Here is an 11185-nt window from a genome sequence, read left to right as displayed (position 1 = left end):
ATTCTGTTACCCAGGAAAGCACTGTGAATTCAGAAGGTCACTGCGTACTGTCACAGAGTCAACACATTTCCAGAAGCATTTATTTCCCAGTGATGTATTTCACAGTAAAATATTTCTATTACATAAAGCAGATATCCTGACAGAAAGCAAAAAAAAAGTCTCTTTATTGAATGGGACCAAGGGATCATAAATTACATATATTTACAGGTCATACCTGGTCAAATATAAAAAGATATCTTTACTCATATGCATTTTTATTCACATACATTTATTTAAATAATGGCTCCACAGATAATAGGAATGTCTCTTCAAAATGCTGGTCAGAAAACCTGTACACAGACCGACGAGCGTTTTCTCTGATCTCTAACCTTTTTTCAGGAGACAAAGAAAGGATATAAGCCATTTTCTCAGCATAATTGTCCTCGTTTTCTGCTAGGAAGCCTGTAATGCGTCCTTCATAAGGTACCACAATATCCAATTTGGGGCCTCCAGAATTGTGAGCCAGGATAACTGTGCCAGCTGCCATACATTCAACCACCCCTGTGAAAGATACAAAACATGCTGATATGAATGGGTACATCACAGACTTCAGCTGTGCACTGCAAATTTAAAACTGCAATAAAATTCTCCTAGAAGTTACTACGGACTGGACTTTTACATCAGTTTGAAAAATAAAGTTAAGTGCTCTTATGGGAAAAACAAATCCCAAGGACTGAAATAATACTTTCCCTTAAACATAAGATTGAAATTAGAAATCAGATATAACTGGTTAAGCTGGGGTTCTCGTAGCATACCTGGTTTATAAGATGTATGTTATATGGGGATAAAGAGCTAGATATTGAAATGAATGTAAAGATGAGGACAGAAAGTAGTTCTGTGGTAGAACAGTGCAAAGCTGGATGGAAAACAAAAACCTGCTTTTATGGTTTAGTGGCAGCCGCAAAAAATAATTACAAAACAGAGCTGAATGTAGCTGCATTCAATTTCTCAGTCAGACTGAATGTTTTTAAGATTTAGAAAGGCTGATTGTACTCATATCAATTGGATGATATTCAAGCAGAAGTTCAGTATTTTGCAAATAAACACATCTTTACAGCTTCTGACAAGATCTACATGTTTGTCCTGCCAAATTATCACCGTATTCTTAGTGGTAGAAATTTTAATGAAATGGTTATTTGAGAGAAAGCTTTGCTCAGTCAAAAGCAGCAAGAAAGGAATAGCACACAATATACACATCAACTTCATCTTTCCTCCATGGTTCCAAATAAGACCTCAAATCACTTTAATTACCGAGTGTTCTCAGTTCTGATTTGGTTAAGTTCCAGTAGCTCAAAGATTGCCAACTATAAATAATGTTCTAAAGTTTTAGAATTATTTTTTAAAGGTAAAAAGCCAATGGAGATTAATGTCAAATCCTGCTGAAATGCAAAAGCACAGTGCAACTGTATCACTTTTTTTTTTTTTTTTGGGGGGGGGTAAGCTTTTAAGGGAGCTTAAATATGAGAAATCATTATTTCTATTTTGTAGCAGTTGCTTCTGGGAGACACTCCAGACTAAGATTTTTTATAAGCTAGTATTCCTGCTACTTGCTTGTATGCTAATAAAATCTGACAACATTGCCTGCAGCTTGGTGACATTACAGCCAAGCACAGCACCCCTCTCTGCTTGACTGCTCGCTTACCCTGCTGTAGATGCATGACACAGGCAATCCTGCATTCCCCTTCAATGTCAGGGAGGCTCAACTAATCCCAATAAATTGTGCCCAACCCCTTAACTCTGTGTGACAGCACGGTGCAAACCAGGCCCCAACTCCTCTTTGGGATCCAGCTCCACGCTGCAGTGACAGATTTAAGGACTTCATTGCATCAGTGCACGCACCTCGTGCCATGAGGTGGCCTAGGGTGCCTGGTGGCACCCACAGGGGGCTTGCTAGTACGATGCAGATCTCTGAGTGTGAATTGTGTCCCTGTTCTATGATGAAACAGAAGAACCTGCAGCCTTCTGAGGTTCCACAGGGTACAGACAGCATCTGTGCGAGTCTGACAAATGTAACACAGGACCTTAGGGTGAGTGACGTGTCCTCAGAGCGATAGCTGGAGGTCAGGCAGGGCATCTCAGATGGGATTTGTCTATTTAGATGCCTAATGGATGCCCGTAATCAATACAGTCTGTGATGCCTACAGTGATCCAGCTTGTACTACAGCCTCACCTGGCAGGCGGTATCTCAGTCAGCCCTGTAGGCTCCACCTCACCAAGATCACCACTGACAAGAAAGGGCCTTGGGCACCTGCTCGGTGTGCACACCTCCGTGCTCAGACACTACCCCAGAGCCTTAATCATGCCGTGAAACACTCCCCAGCTGCATTCTAACCTCTGAGACAAACGACTGAAAAATGAGCAAAGATACTGACCGATCCCAAAGTGCTCGTTCCACATCGTGTGCAGGCCGATGGTGGCCTCAGCCAGGTGTTTCTTTAACTCCTCAAAAGGAATGTTTATTCTGAACATCACGTTGTCACTAACTCCCAGCTCTTCACAGAGACGTTTCAGGTTATTTACACGCTCTTCATCTTGCTGGTTACGACAGCCTCCAATTAAAATAAGCTTCAGTGACGGCTGCTGCCCCAGTCTCTTCTCTTTCAGCAGCTTAGCGAAGGCTCTGATTTGCAAAGGATGATCTTTCTCAGGCCTGAACTGGCTGACAGAAACAATCGAATATTCAGCAGTGCTCTTTTCCAGCGGAATATCCAGGAAGGTCTGCACGTCACACGGCGGATACACCACGCTAGTGCAAGCCCCAGTTCTCCAGATGGAAAGGATGTGGTTGAGTGTCCACGAAGAATTAACCATAACCACGTCGCTGCAAGAACCAACCAACCCATACAAGAACGCAAACAAGTAGTAGTAGACGAGTTTGAATTTGCTGAAGAGTGGATTGTTTGTGATGAAGGCTGCGTTGTTAAACCTGGTGTCCTGATTCCTGACCACCGACAGCATATCAGTGCTGATGGTGGGATAGTGGACGTAACATCCAACGCGACAACCTCCTAAATATTTAAAGAGGGGGAGCGTGAAGGCGTAACCCATCGAGTCAATATAAATGTCAGGAACACACTTCAGAAGAGCTTCCCAGCCAAGGAACACAGAGCCTAAACTTTGTCCCAGCAATGTGAAGTGAGGATAGAGAGAAGCTTCCACGAGATAGCGTTTTTCTAGAAATACAAACTTCACGGGATGAGTTAATTTAATATTGAACCTTCTGAAAGCACCTTCTACTATTTCTTCTCCAGTGGCATCTCTGTCACCAGTGTAAACAACACACATTATGTTTTTGTACCTGTAAGAGTAAGGAAAAAGAATGTCACATGTTCTCAACAAATTATATAACTTGAAACTAAAATATTATCCATTCAAAGTAATCCAGAAATATGTTCAGAACAAACGTCTGGCCTAGCTCTGAAATTATTTTGATTTAGCTAAATTGATTCTATGAATTCTTTCCTTTATACTTTTATTTTATTTTTTCTGATCTACAGTAAAGCATGATGGCTGAAGACTTGGATTTTTTTTTTTTAGTAAAAGATGAAGGAGCCTAGTATTAATAAATATCAGACTTAAAGAGTGCCTTGCACTATGTTAGGAGACATCCATCTAGAGTGCAGCATGAACAAAATGCAGAAGGCTGCACAAAGCCAGGAGTTGTGCCCATGCTGAATCCACTTCAGATACTAACTTTGTCTCCTTCAACAAGAGGCAAGTATCAAAGCTAGAACTTGTGTGCAGGTGACTGTTGCGTCCCTCAAAGTCCCATTCTGGTACCAAAAAATACAATGAGAGAGGAGGGGTTCGGCCTAGGAGGAAAGAAGTGACAGGTGCCGCAGCTGTGCAGAAGACAGAGGACAGAATACAATCTGGGCAGAGTGCTGAAGCCAGAAGGCATAACCAGCTGAAACACAGATGTAAAAAAAACTTCAGGGCCTGTAAATTAACGATAGCCATTTAAATATGCAAAAATAACACAATTTGCATGAAGAATACCATAAGTAGCTGAGCGTGAAATATGGTATTTGACAAATGCATGTGCTTACTTTTTCTGGAGCGTCCTTATGGCACACCACAGGACCCTCTCCCCTCCGCCCCCCGCGTTGCAATACGGGTGAAAGAACGCCACCAGCACGGGTCGCTTCCCATCCCTCCCTGCCGGGCTGAGCCGCTGCTTCCTCGCCTGCAGCCAGAGCCGCGCTGCCCACAGCAGCACCGCCACGCAGAGGCACAGAGCTCCGCTGAGAAACAACGCGGGGACCAGCAGCGAGCACAGCAACCTGAAACGAGGGGGAAATCGTTAAACATAGGAGTTAAGTAATTATTAAATAGAAGAGACACAGTGCAGTGACAGGACAAGGGGGAATGGGCTAAAGTTGCGCCAGGGGAGGTTTAGGTTGGATGTTAGGAAGAACTTCCGTACTGAACGGGTTGTTAGTCACTGGAATAGGCTGCCCAGGGAAGTGGTGGAGTCACCATCCCTGGAGGTCTTTAAAAGACGTTTAGATGTAGAGCTTAGGGATATGGTTTAGTGGAGATCTCTTCCAACCTGGATGATTCTGTCATTCTGTAATAGAGAGACGGGCTTATGAGTAGAGGGGTATGGGGCGATATCTGGAGTTAAATCACTGATATTGGTGGTTCTTTTCAACAATTATGATAAAAGTACCTTGTCTGGGGAAATATTTTTTTTCCCAATTATCAATTCTAGATTATTAATAATAGATATTTGTGCATATATATATGGTATATATAGTATTGGGGCAACATGCTGACATACACAGACGTTATATTACATGCTATACGCCCACATACACGCCATATAAAGACATATAAAGGCTGCAAAGCCGCAAACAACCCTTAAACAGACTTTTTAAAGCTTCCCCTCAGCCGGGCCAGCCCCGTTAGGCCCCGCACTAACGCAGAGCCGCTCAGCCCGTCCTCGGAGCTCAGCCCAGCACCACGTTCCCCTCCCCGGGCTCCCGTCCGTGAGGCGGCTGAGCGTGGCCCAGGGCCCGCTCCCCACAGAGGTGCCGGCCCCCACCGCCCCGTACCTGCCCGTCCCGCCCGCCACCATCTTGTGGCGTCCTGACGGAAGAGGAGGCAGCTCGGGGGGCGGGGCCAAGTGGGATTGCCTCTCTCTCATTGGCTTTCCGCGGGAGATGGACAGGCAGGGGGCGGGGCAAAGAAATGGGAGCCTGAGGGGAGGGAAAAAGGTAGCAGGGGGGTGGTGGGGGCAAGGGGAGGGGGTAGTGTTTGTGGGCGCTGTTTGTGGGGTGTGTGGGGGCACTGCTGGATATCGGGTTTTTACCTCTTCTTTGACTTCCCCTTCCGTTTTGTCTCCCCTAAGGGGATACTCACAGGCCGGAGTAGCGGTGTAGGGATAAATTGGGCAGGGCTGCTTTTGTAAGTGCTGCTGCGTAGCGCAGCGAGCCTTCGTGTGCCTAAAATGGCCGCCCAGGGAGTAGAGTGAGAAACCTGGCGTGTGCCCCCTCACCATGTGAGGCTGCTGAGAGCTAGGTGAGGGGGAGCGTTTAAACAGTGTGGCCCTGTCTGCCAAAACCTGAAGGGAAAGTGTGGGGAGCTGGGGGTCGGCCTCTTCTCACAGATAACCAGTGGACTGGTCCTATAACCATAGGACTAGAGGGAATGGCCTCAAGTTGTGCCAGGGGAGGTTCAGGTTGGAAATGAGGAGCCATTTCTTCTCAGAAAGAGCAGTCAGGCACTGGGACGGGTTGCCCAGGGAGGTGGTGGAGTCACCGTCCCTGGGGGTGTTCAAGGCAAGGCTGGACGTGGTGCTTAGGGACATGGTTTAGTGGGTGACACTGGTGGTAGGGGGATGGTTGGACCAGATGATCTTGGAGGGCTTGTCCAACTGTAATGGTTCTGTGATTCTATCTGCTGTCATGTAGGTAGGCGCTTCCCATCATCTCCTTAAAATTATGGGGCAGATCTGTTGCAGATAAGTCTGTCTCCAGTCTCTTGCAGAGCTGATCTGTCCAAAATTGGAAGGTATTTCAAAGATGCTTTACCTGTACCAAACCTGATCATTCAACCTCATTGAGGCTGAAGTGCTCTCTTCCATGTCACAGCCCTTGGTGCGTTTTGAGGTCTTGGGGCTGTTCAGGATGCTTGTGAAGGTCCTCCTGTGGCTTCCTGATCAGAAAATGTTGTAGGGTCCAGAGTTTATTTTGCTATGGCTACAGCCTGAAGCCAAGAGACGAAGCCTCTGCAGTGGTGGAAGTGGTAAGAGCTGAGTGTAAGTAATGATTAGTTGGTGTTGGCCCATCTGGGTTGAGTGCTGCTTTCAGGGAGCCTCCATGCAGGGGTGAAAGTTGGGAATATGTCAAGCCCTGAAAGTTAGAGTTGTAGTAGTTGTTACTGATGTTATCTAAATGCCTTCACTGCCCTAATTACAACTGACTGTACTTTTTTTCAAGGGCATCTCTGCCTTTATGTGAGCAGTTACATTGGAACAGATGTGTTGGGAAGGCTGACAAGAGTGACCTGACACTTCATTTCCAATCCAGCAGTTCTCATAAGTTGGGTGCAACAGGCACTGGTTTCTCTCCCTTAATCTTCTTCTCTTCCCCAACAGACCAGCTGCCTGTCAGATGTTTGCAGAAGAGACCTGTGCTGGATTCACATCTCTCAACTTGAGACACATTTCTTGCACTGTCAACATTTGAAGCTAACTGCCCGGTTCAGAGAAGAGGCATAGTTCTTCAAGGGAACAAATGGTCCGGTCTGTTTTAGATGATGAAAGTTGTGTGTCTCTCCACTGACTTGAAAAGGAGCTTATGGCCACTCCCTTGGAAGGTATGAATCTTAAATTGAGTTTATTTATGAAGCTGATGGATTACAAGTTAGCCATGGCTTAATCAAGATGAGACTGAATGAGTTCTGAGAATCAAGAAAAAAAAAAAAGAGGTAGACATCTACATACCATTTTGTTGCCAGAGCCATACATGGCAGATGCCATGTTTTGAATTTAACTCTGTTCAGTCAGTCAGACACTTTTGACTTCATATGGCTAGAAAAGTGAAACTTGTGCTTTCCAGTCAAAGCTCATTGCAAGGTTAGTGGTAGTGGGAAGGAGAAAGGAGGATTTAGCCCACAGAGCTTCCAGCACAAGGTGTATCATTTCTAAGTGTCAGGAGTATGTTTTAGCTTGAACCCAACAAAATATTTTGCTTTTCCTGAAATGGTATAATCACTTTTTTGTGAGTTTCCAAAGTCGTCTTTAAGGAATGTATATGTTTGTGCATTTTGGCAAATGGAAGAAAAAGACTGATCTCCAAAGGCACAGCAGAAACAGCTGCCTTGTGTGAGCAAACTGGATTTGCAGTGCATGAACTTTCCAGCAGGGAGAGCCTCAGAGTTTGTTCAGGGAGCTGGACAGCCAGGCATGCTTTGTGCACAGCATTGCCCCTGTGGGACATAGGTCTGGCACTTCCCAGAAAAATTGAAATTTTTGCACGGATGCAGATCAACTGGCTATCCTTAGTGCTACAAAGCCTCTACAGTCATGTAATTTTCCTGGTGACAGTTCAAGAGCAAAGTATTAATAAAACTGTTCATGTCTTGCTTTTGCTCCCAAGGCAAAAAACAGATAGTCCAGAGAAATTGTTTTGGCAGGACAAGGTCTCTCTGCTGATTTTTTTTTATTTTTTTTTTTAAAGCATCATGGCCCTTTCCTTATAATGTACACTAATTTCTTGATGGGTACTTCCAGGTGGAATAATCCATGAGACACGATGTCATTGCTCAGCCACCCGTCCAGCACAGCAGTGCTGCCTGGTGCTCAGAGGGAGCCTCCTGCCTGCCCCTTGGTGCCCACTGCCCCTGGCCTGGCGCTGGGCACCCCTGGAAAGAGCCTGGCTGCGGCCTCTTTGCCCCCTCCCTGTGGGGATTCACAGCCCTGGGTGAGATCCCCCTGAGCCTCCTCTTCTCCAGGTTGAGCAGTCCCAGCTTTCCCAGCCTCTGCTTACAGGAGAGGTGCCCTGGTCTGCTGATCTGTTCTATTTTTTTTCTGTAGTCTATCTAGTGGTAATTAAAGACAAGCTATATTAATACTTTCAAAGTTTTTTTTTGGTTAGCTTTTTTTTGTTGTTGTTGTTAATCACAGGGTATTCGGCTTTTAATGTGAGCAATGTGCAAGCTGTGTTGCTGACAGCCTTACAGACTGCAAAGGATACCTTTAATGTGTGAGTGTCCAACGCAGACTAACTCGGTTGTCATCACTTCACAGCTTCCCCACCTTAATGCGTATGTAGCAGAAGATAGTGGATGAATGCATTTAAGGGATTGCCAGTAACGTGAGCAAGAGCAGTGCTGGGCTGCCTGTAGCATTCCTGCTCCAGCAGGGGGAATGCTGTTAAATGTCTTGTCTGTAGAAATTCCATGTGGCTGACAGGCCAAAGAAATGAAATGAGCCTTGCCATGAAGTTGGCTTTGTTCTCACCTGCTCAGAGATGTACTGAGTTTTTAATCTTTTGCTGCCTCTGTAAGCACTTCTGTCCTGTTTTAATTGTTATTCTTATTAAGGTCCTCGCTCTGAAGGAAGATTCATGCAAACAAGTAAGCAGTATTCAAAACAAATCGCAGAATCCACTCACAATGCGTTCTCCTCAAGCCTGTGAGGCATTTGAGGTAGTTTTAAAGTACATTTTTGTAACTCTCATTCTTGCTGAGTGCTCCACATGCAAGAAAGTTGGTAAAATAAGACCACTGGCAAGTGATAAACACAAAGAAACTGGATTAATATTGTGTAAGGATATTCATATGACAGTCATGTGGTCTCTTATACTTTCTTGTACAGCTGGTTACTTTCTTTCTGGAATATACCCTGTGTGGTACCGAGTTTCTCATACAAGTTACTCTTTCTTAGCTGCCAAAATGCTGGGGACTGTTTTTAGCACGAGGAATCTTATATCGTTCATATACACAGTAAGTTTCTCCTTTTTTGCACGTTTCTTGTGTTAGGTTATGAAATGTTACAGTGCATTTATTCTTCGTTGCATAGTAACAGAAGGCAGAAATGAAGTTGTACTAAACAGTCATGAAGCAAAAAAATGAGTGTTGGAAATAAATTGTGGTATATATATATTTAGGGCAAAACACCGTGGGGTTGTTCTTACTGATATGTTATAATACTAAAGTTGCTTGCTAAGTTGCAATTCTAGGATTTTGTTTTTCTAACTGTCAGCTTTTAGCTAGATGTTCCAGGGCACAGATGCCTGCACTATGTGTTTGTAAGCAAAAACTGCCTTTTTTTTTTGTTTGTTTGACAGAATCAGTGGAGAATTGCAGAAGCAATTAAGTATTAAGCAGCTTGGATCTATGCAGAATTTTTGCAAGAGTTCCTATAAAATACCGTTATTTGCATCACCAGGCAACTTCCAGCTGCTGGAACCCACCGGTTCTGACTAACAGAAAACTATTTTCACATAAGTTGTCTCAGTTGGACAAGGACTACATAGGAAAACGAATCAATTCCACTGTTGGAAATGATTGTAGTTCTGTAGACTGGGCCAGTGTTATAACTTCCCATGGCCTCTTGTCAGTTCCCCTGAACAGTCAGCAGCAGGAAAAATGTCTGACATCTTCAGGGCAGGTGAAGGAAACATTCAAGCAACTCAGAGCACAGGCAGAAGTGAGATGGTAACTGTTATAGCCCTGCCAGTTACATCCCTGAGCTTGCAAGGGAACACGCAGACTCACCTTAAGTCCCAGCCTTTCCAGCTGGAAGTTTTGGGTTCCTGAGGGGCCGTGGAGCATGTCTGAGTGTCTGTGATAGCAGACCTAACCCCCCCATTTCTTTTCCTCCTCCCTTATGCAGATACTAATGTGGCCATATGCACCGAGCCAGGATATGAAGGAGATCATGAGGGAACATCTCTGTCATAGCAGTACCTTAACATCTGTTTAAATCAGCTATGAAATCACTCAGGAAGAGGCACAACTTTACTGAATTGCTATTTATTTATTTTTTTCAGCCCTATCATCAGACTTTAAAGGGTTCGCAGACTGAAAAACTAAAATCCTGCCCTGACTTGCTCAGGACGTGTTTGTGCACATGCGTTTGTGTGTGCGTCCCTCTGCCTGTTTCAGGAGGCAGGGGGGTGCTGTTGGGGTGAAAACCCAAACTGTTTCATGCGGATCCAGGACGAGTCAGGATTTGCATTCTGTGCTCATGTCTGGCTCGTTGGCATGGATCAGGGAAGAGAAAATAGCCAGAAACTGGCTGCGGAGCAGGACAGAAGAGAATTACATGAGAAATGCAGGCACTGTGCCTTGCCACCTTCTCTGACCTTTTTCTATTCTGGGGATAAAGGAAGCTTGAAGGGGTGGCAATTTTCCCATGGCGCAGATTCAGAGATTCTCTTCTGGGGAGTGAACTAGGACTGCTTAAAAGTTGTTCCCTGATGCAGTACCTTTTCTTTCAACAAGCCGAGGTAACAGGAGGGAATAATAAATGGATTGACCCTGAATTTCCATGGATTGGCATTTCTGCTTCCTAGGAATTGAGGGCAGTGAATAAATCTCAGCAGGTTGCTTGGCGACTCTCAGGACGGTTACCTTCTTTTATACCGAGCTGCAGAATGCATCAGTTTTGACTCAAAGTGTCCTTGGAGAAAACATCCTTTTTCTGTAGAACAAGCTGAGGTGAACTCTGGAAATGACAAGATGGCTGAGAGCTGGAAAACCATCCATCTTGCTGCCCAAAAGTGTTTTGTCTCACAGTTGCGAGCTCCCAGGAGCTCTTTTTTTTTTAGGAGTCAAATGTCTTCAGTTTCCTCTGGGTGCTCCTGCAATAGAGAAGCACTACTTTTACAGTCAGTTTTAGTTTTGATGAGCCAAGTGCATATATCACAGAAAACAACCTGAGAAACACCGTGTGCATTTCAAAGCAGGGTTTTAACTGTGTCTTTCAGTCCAGGTGTTACATGTTTCAGATATATTTTTTTGTAAACAGAAAGTGGTTCGCTCTGTTGCCGTTTCCTTTAGATGTTTTTTGAAGCATATGTTAGAGTTGAAGAGAGCTGAAAATCAGTAGCAGTTTCCTTGCTGTATTACATCCATCCCTCAGTGTCACTTCAGCTATGACATTTCCACCTCTGTTCTTCCTCACCACGTCTCA

The 11185-nt window shown here is 44.7% G+C and overlaps 2 protein-coding genes across 2 annotated transcripts in view; one reads left to right on the top strand and one right to left on the bottom strand.

Annotated features, from left to right (window-relative positions):
• Window positions 1-53: 53 nt before the first annotated feature.
• ALG11 (ALG11 alpha-1,2-mannosyltransferase) lies at window positions 54-5224 on the bottom strand. Its single transcript, XM_035323674.1, has 4 exons — window positions 5097-5224; window positions 4089-4322; window positions 2412-3337; window positions 54-540 (listed from the first exon to the last, which is right to left on the bottom strand). The coding sequence occupies exons 1-4, from the start codon at window positions 5186-5188 to the stop codon at window positions 269-271; spliced, it is 1524 nt and encodes a 507-aa protein (XP_035179565.1). The 5' UTR covers window positions 5189-5224; the 3' UTR covers window positions 54-268.
• A 277-nt stretch (window positions 5225-5501) lies between these two features.
• The window catches only part of ATP7B (ATPase copper transporting beta), a 45173-nt gene continuing 39489 nt past the window's right edge, over window positions 5502-11185 (top strand). The window contains exons 1-3 of the mRNA XM_035323594.1: window positions 5502-5562; window positions 6641-6861; window positions 8933-8991. Coding sequence (XP_035179485.1) covers window positions 6843-6861; window positions 8933-8991 — 78 coding nt within the window. The 5' untranslated portion in view covers window positions 5502-5562; window positions 6641-6842. The remainder of the gene's footprint in view (window positions 5563-6640; window positions 6862-8932; window positions 8992-11185) is intronic.

The sequence above is a fragment of the Oxyura jamaicensis genome, chromosome 1 (assembly GCF_011077185.1).
Source record: "Oxyura jamaicensis isolate SHBP4307 breed ruddy duck chromosome 1, BPBGC_Ojam_1.0, whole genome shotgun sequence".
Lineage (NCBI taxonomy): Eukaryota > Metazoa > Chordata > Aves > Anseriformes > Anatidae > Oxyura > Oxyura jamaicensis.
This window is presented reverse-complemented; position numbering and strand designations above follow the sequence as displayed.

Coding starts and splice junctions, on each gene's coding strand:
- ALG11 (XM_035323674.1), bottom strand. CDS start 5,188: ATGAGAGAGAGGCAATCCCACTTGGCCCCGCCCCCCGAGCTGCCTCCT. Junction 4,323..5,096: donor GTGGCGGGCGGGACGGGCAG/GTACGGGGCGGT, acceptor CCCTCGTTTCAG/GTTGCTGTGCTCGCTGCTGG. Junction 3,338..4,088: donor ATAAGGACGCTCCAGAAAAA/GTAAGCACATGC, acceptor TTACTCTTACAG/GTACAAAAACATAATGTGTG.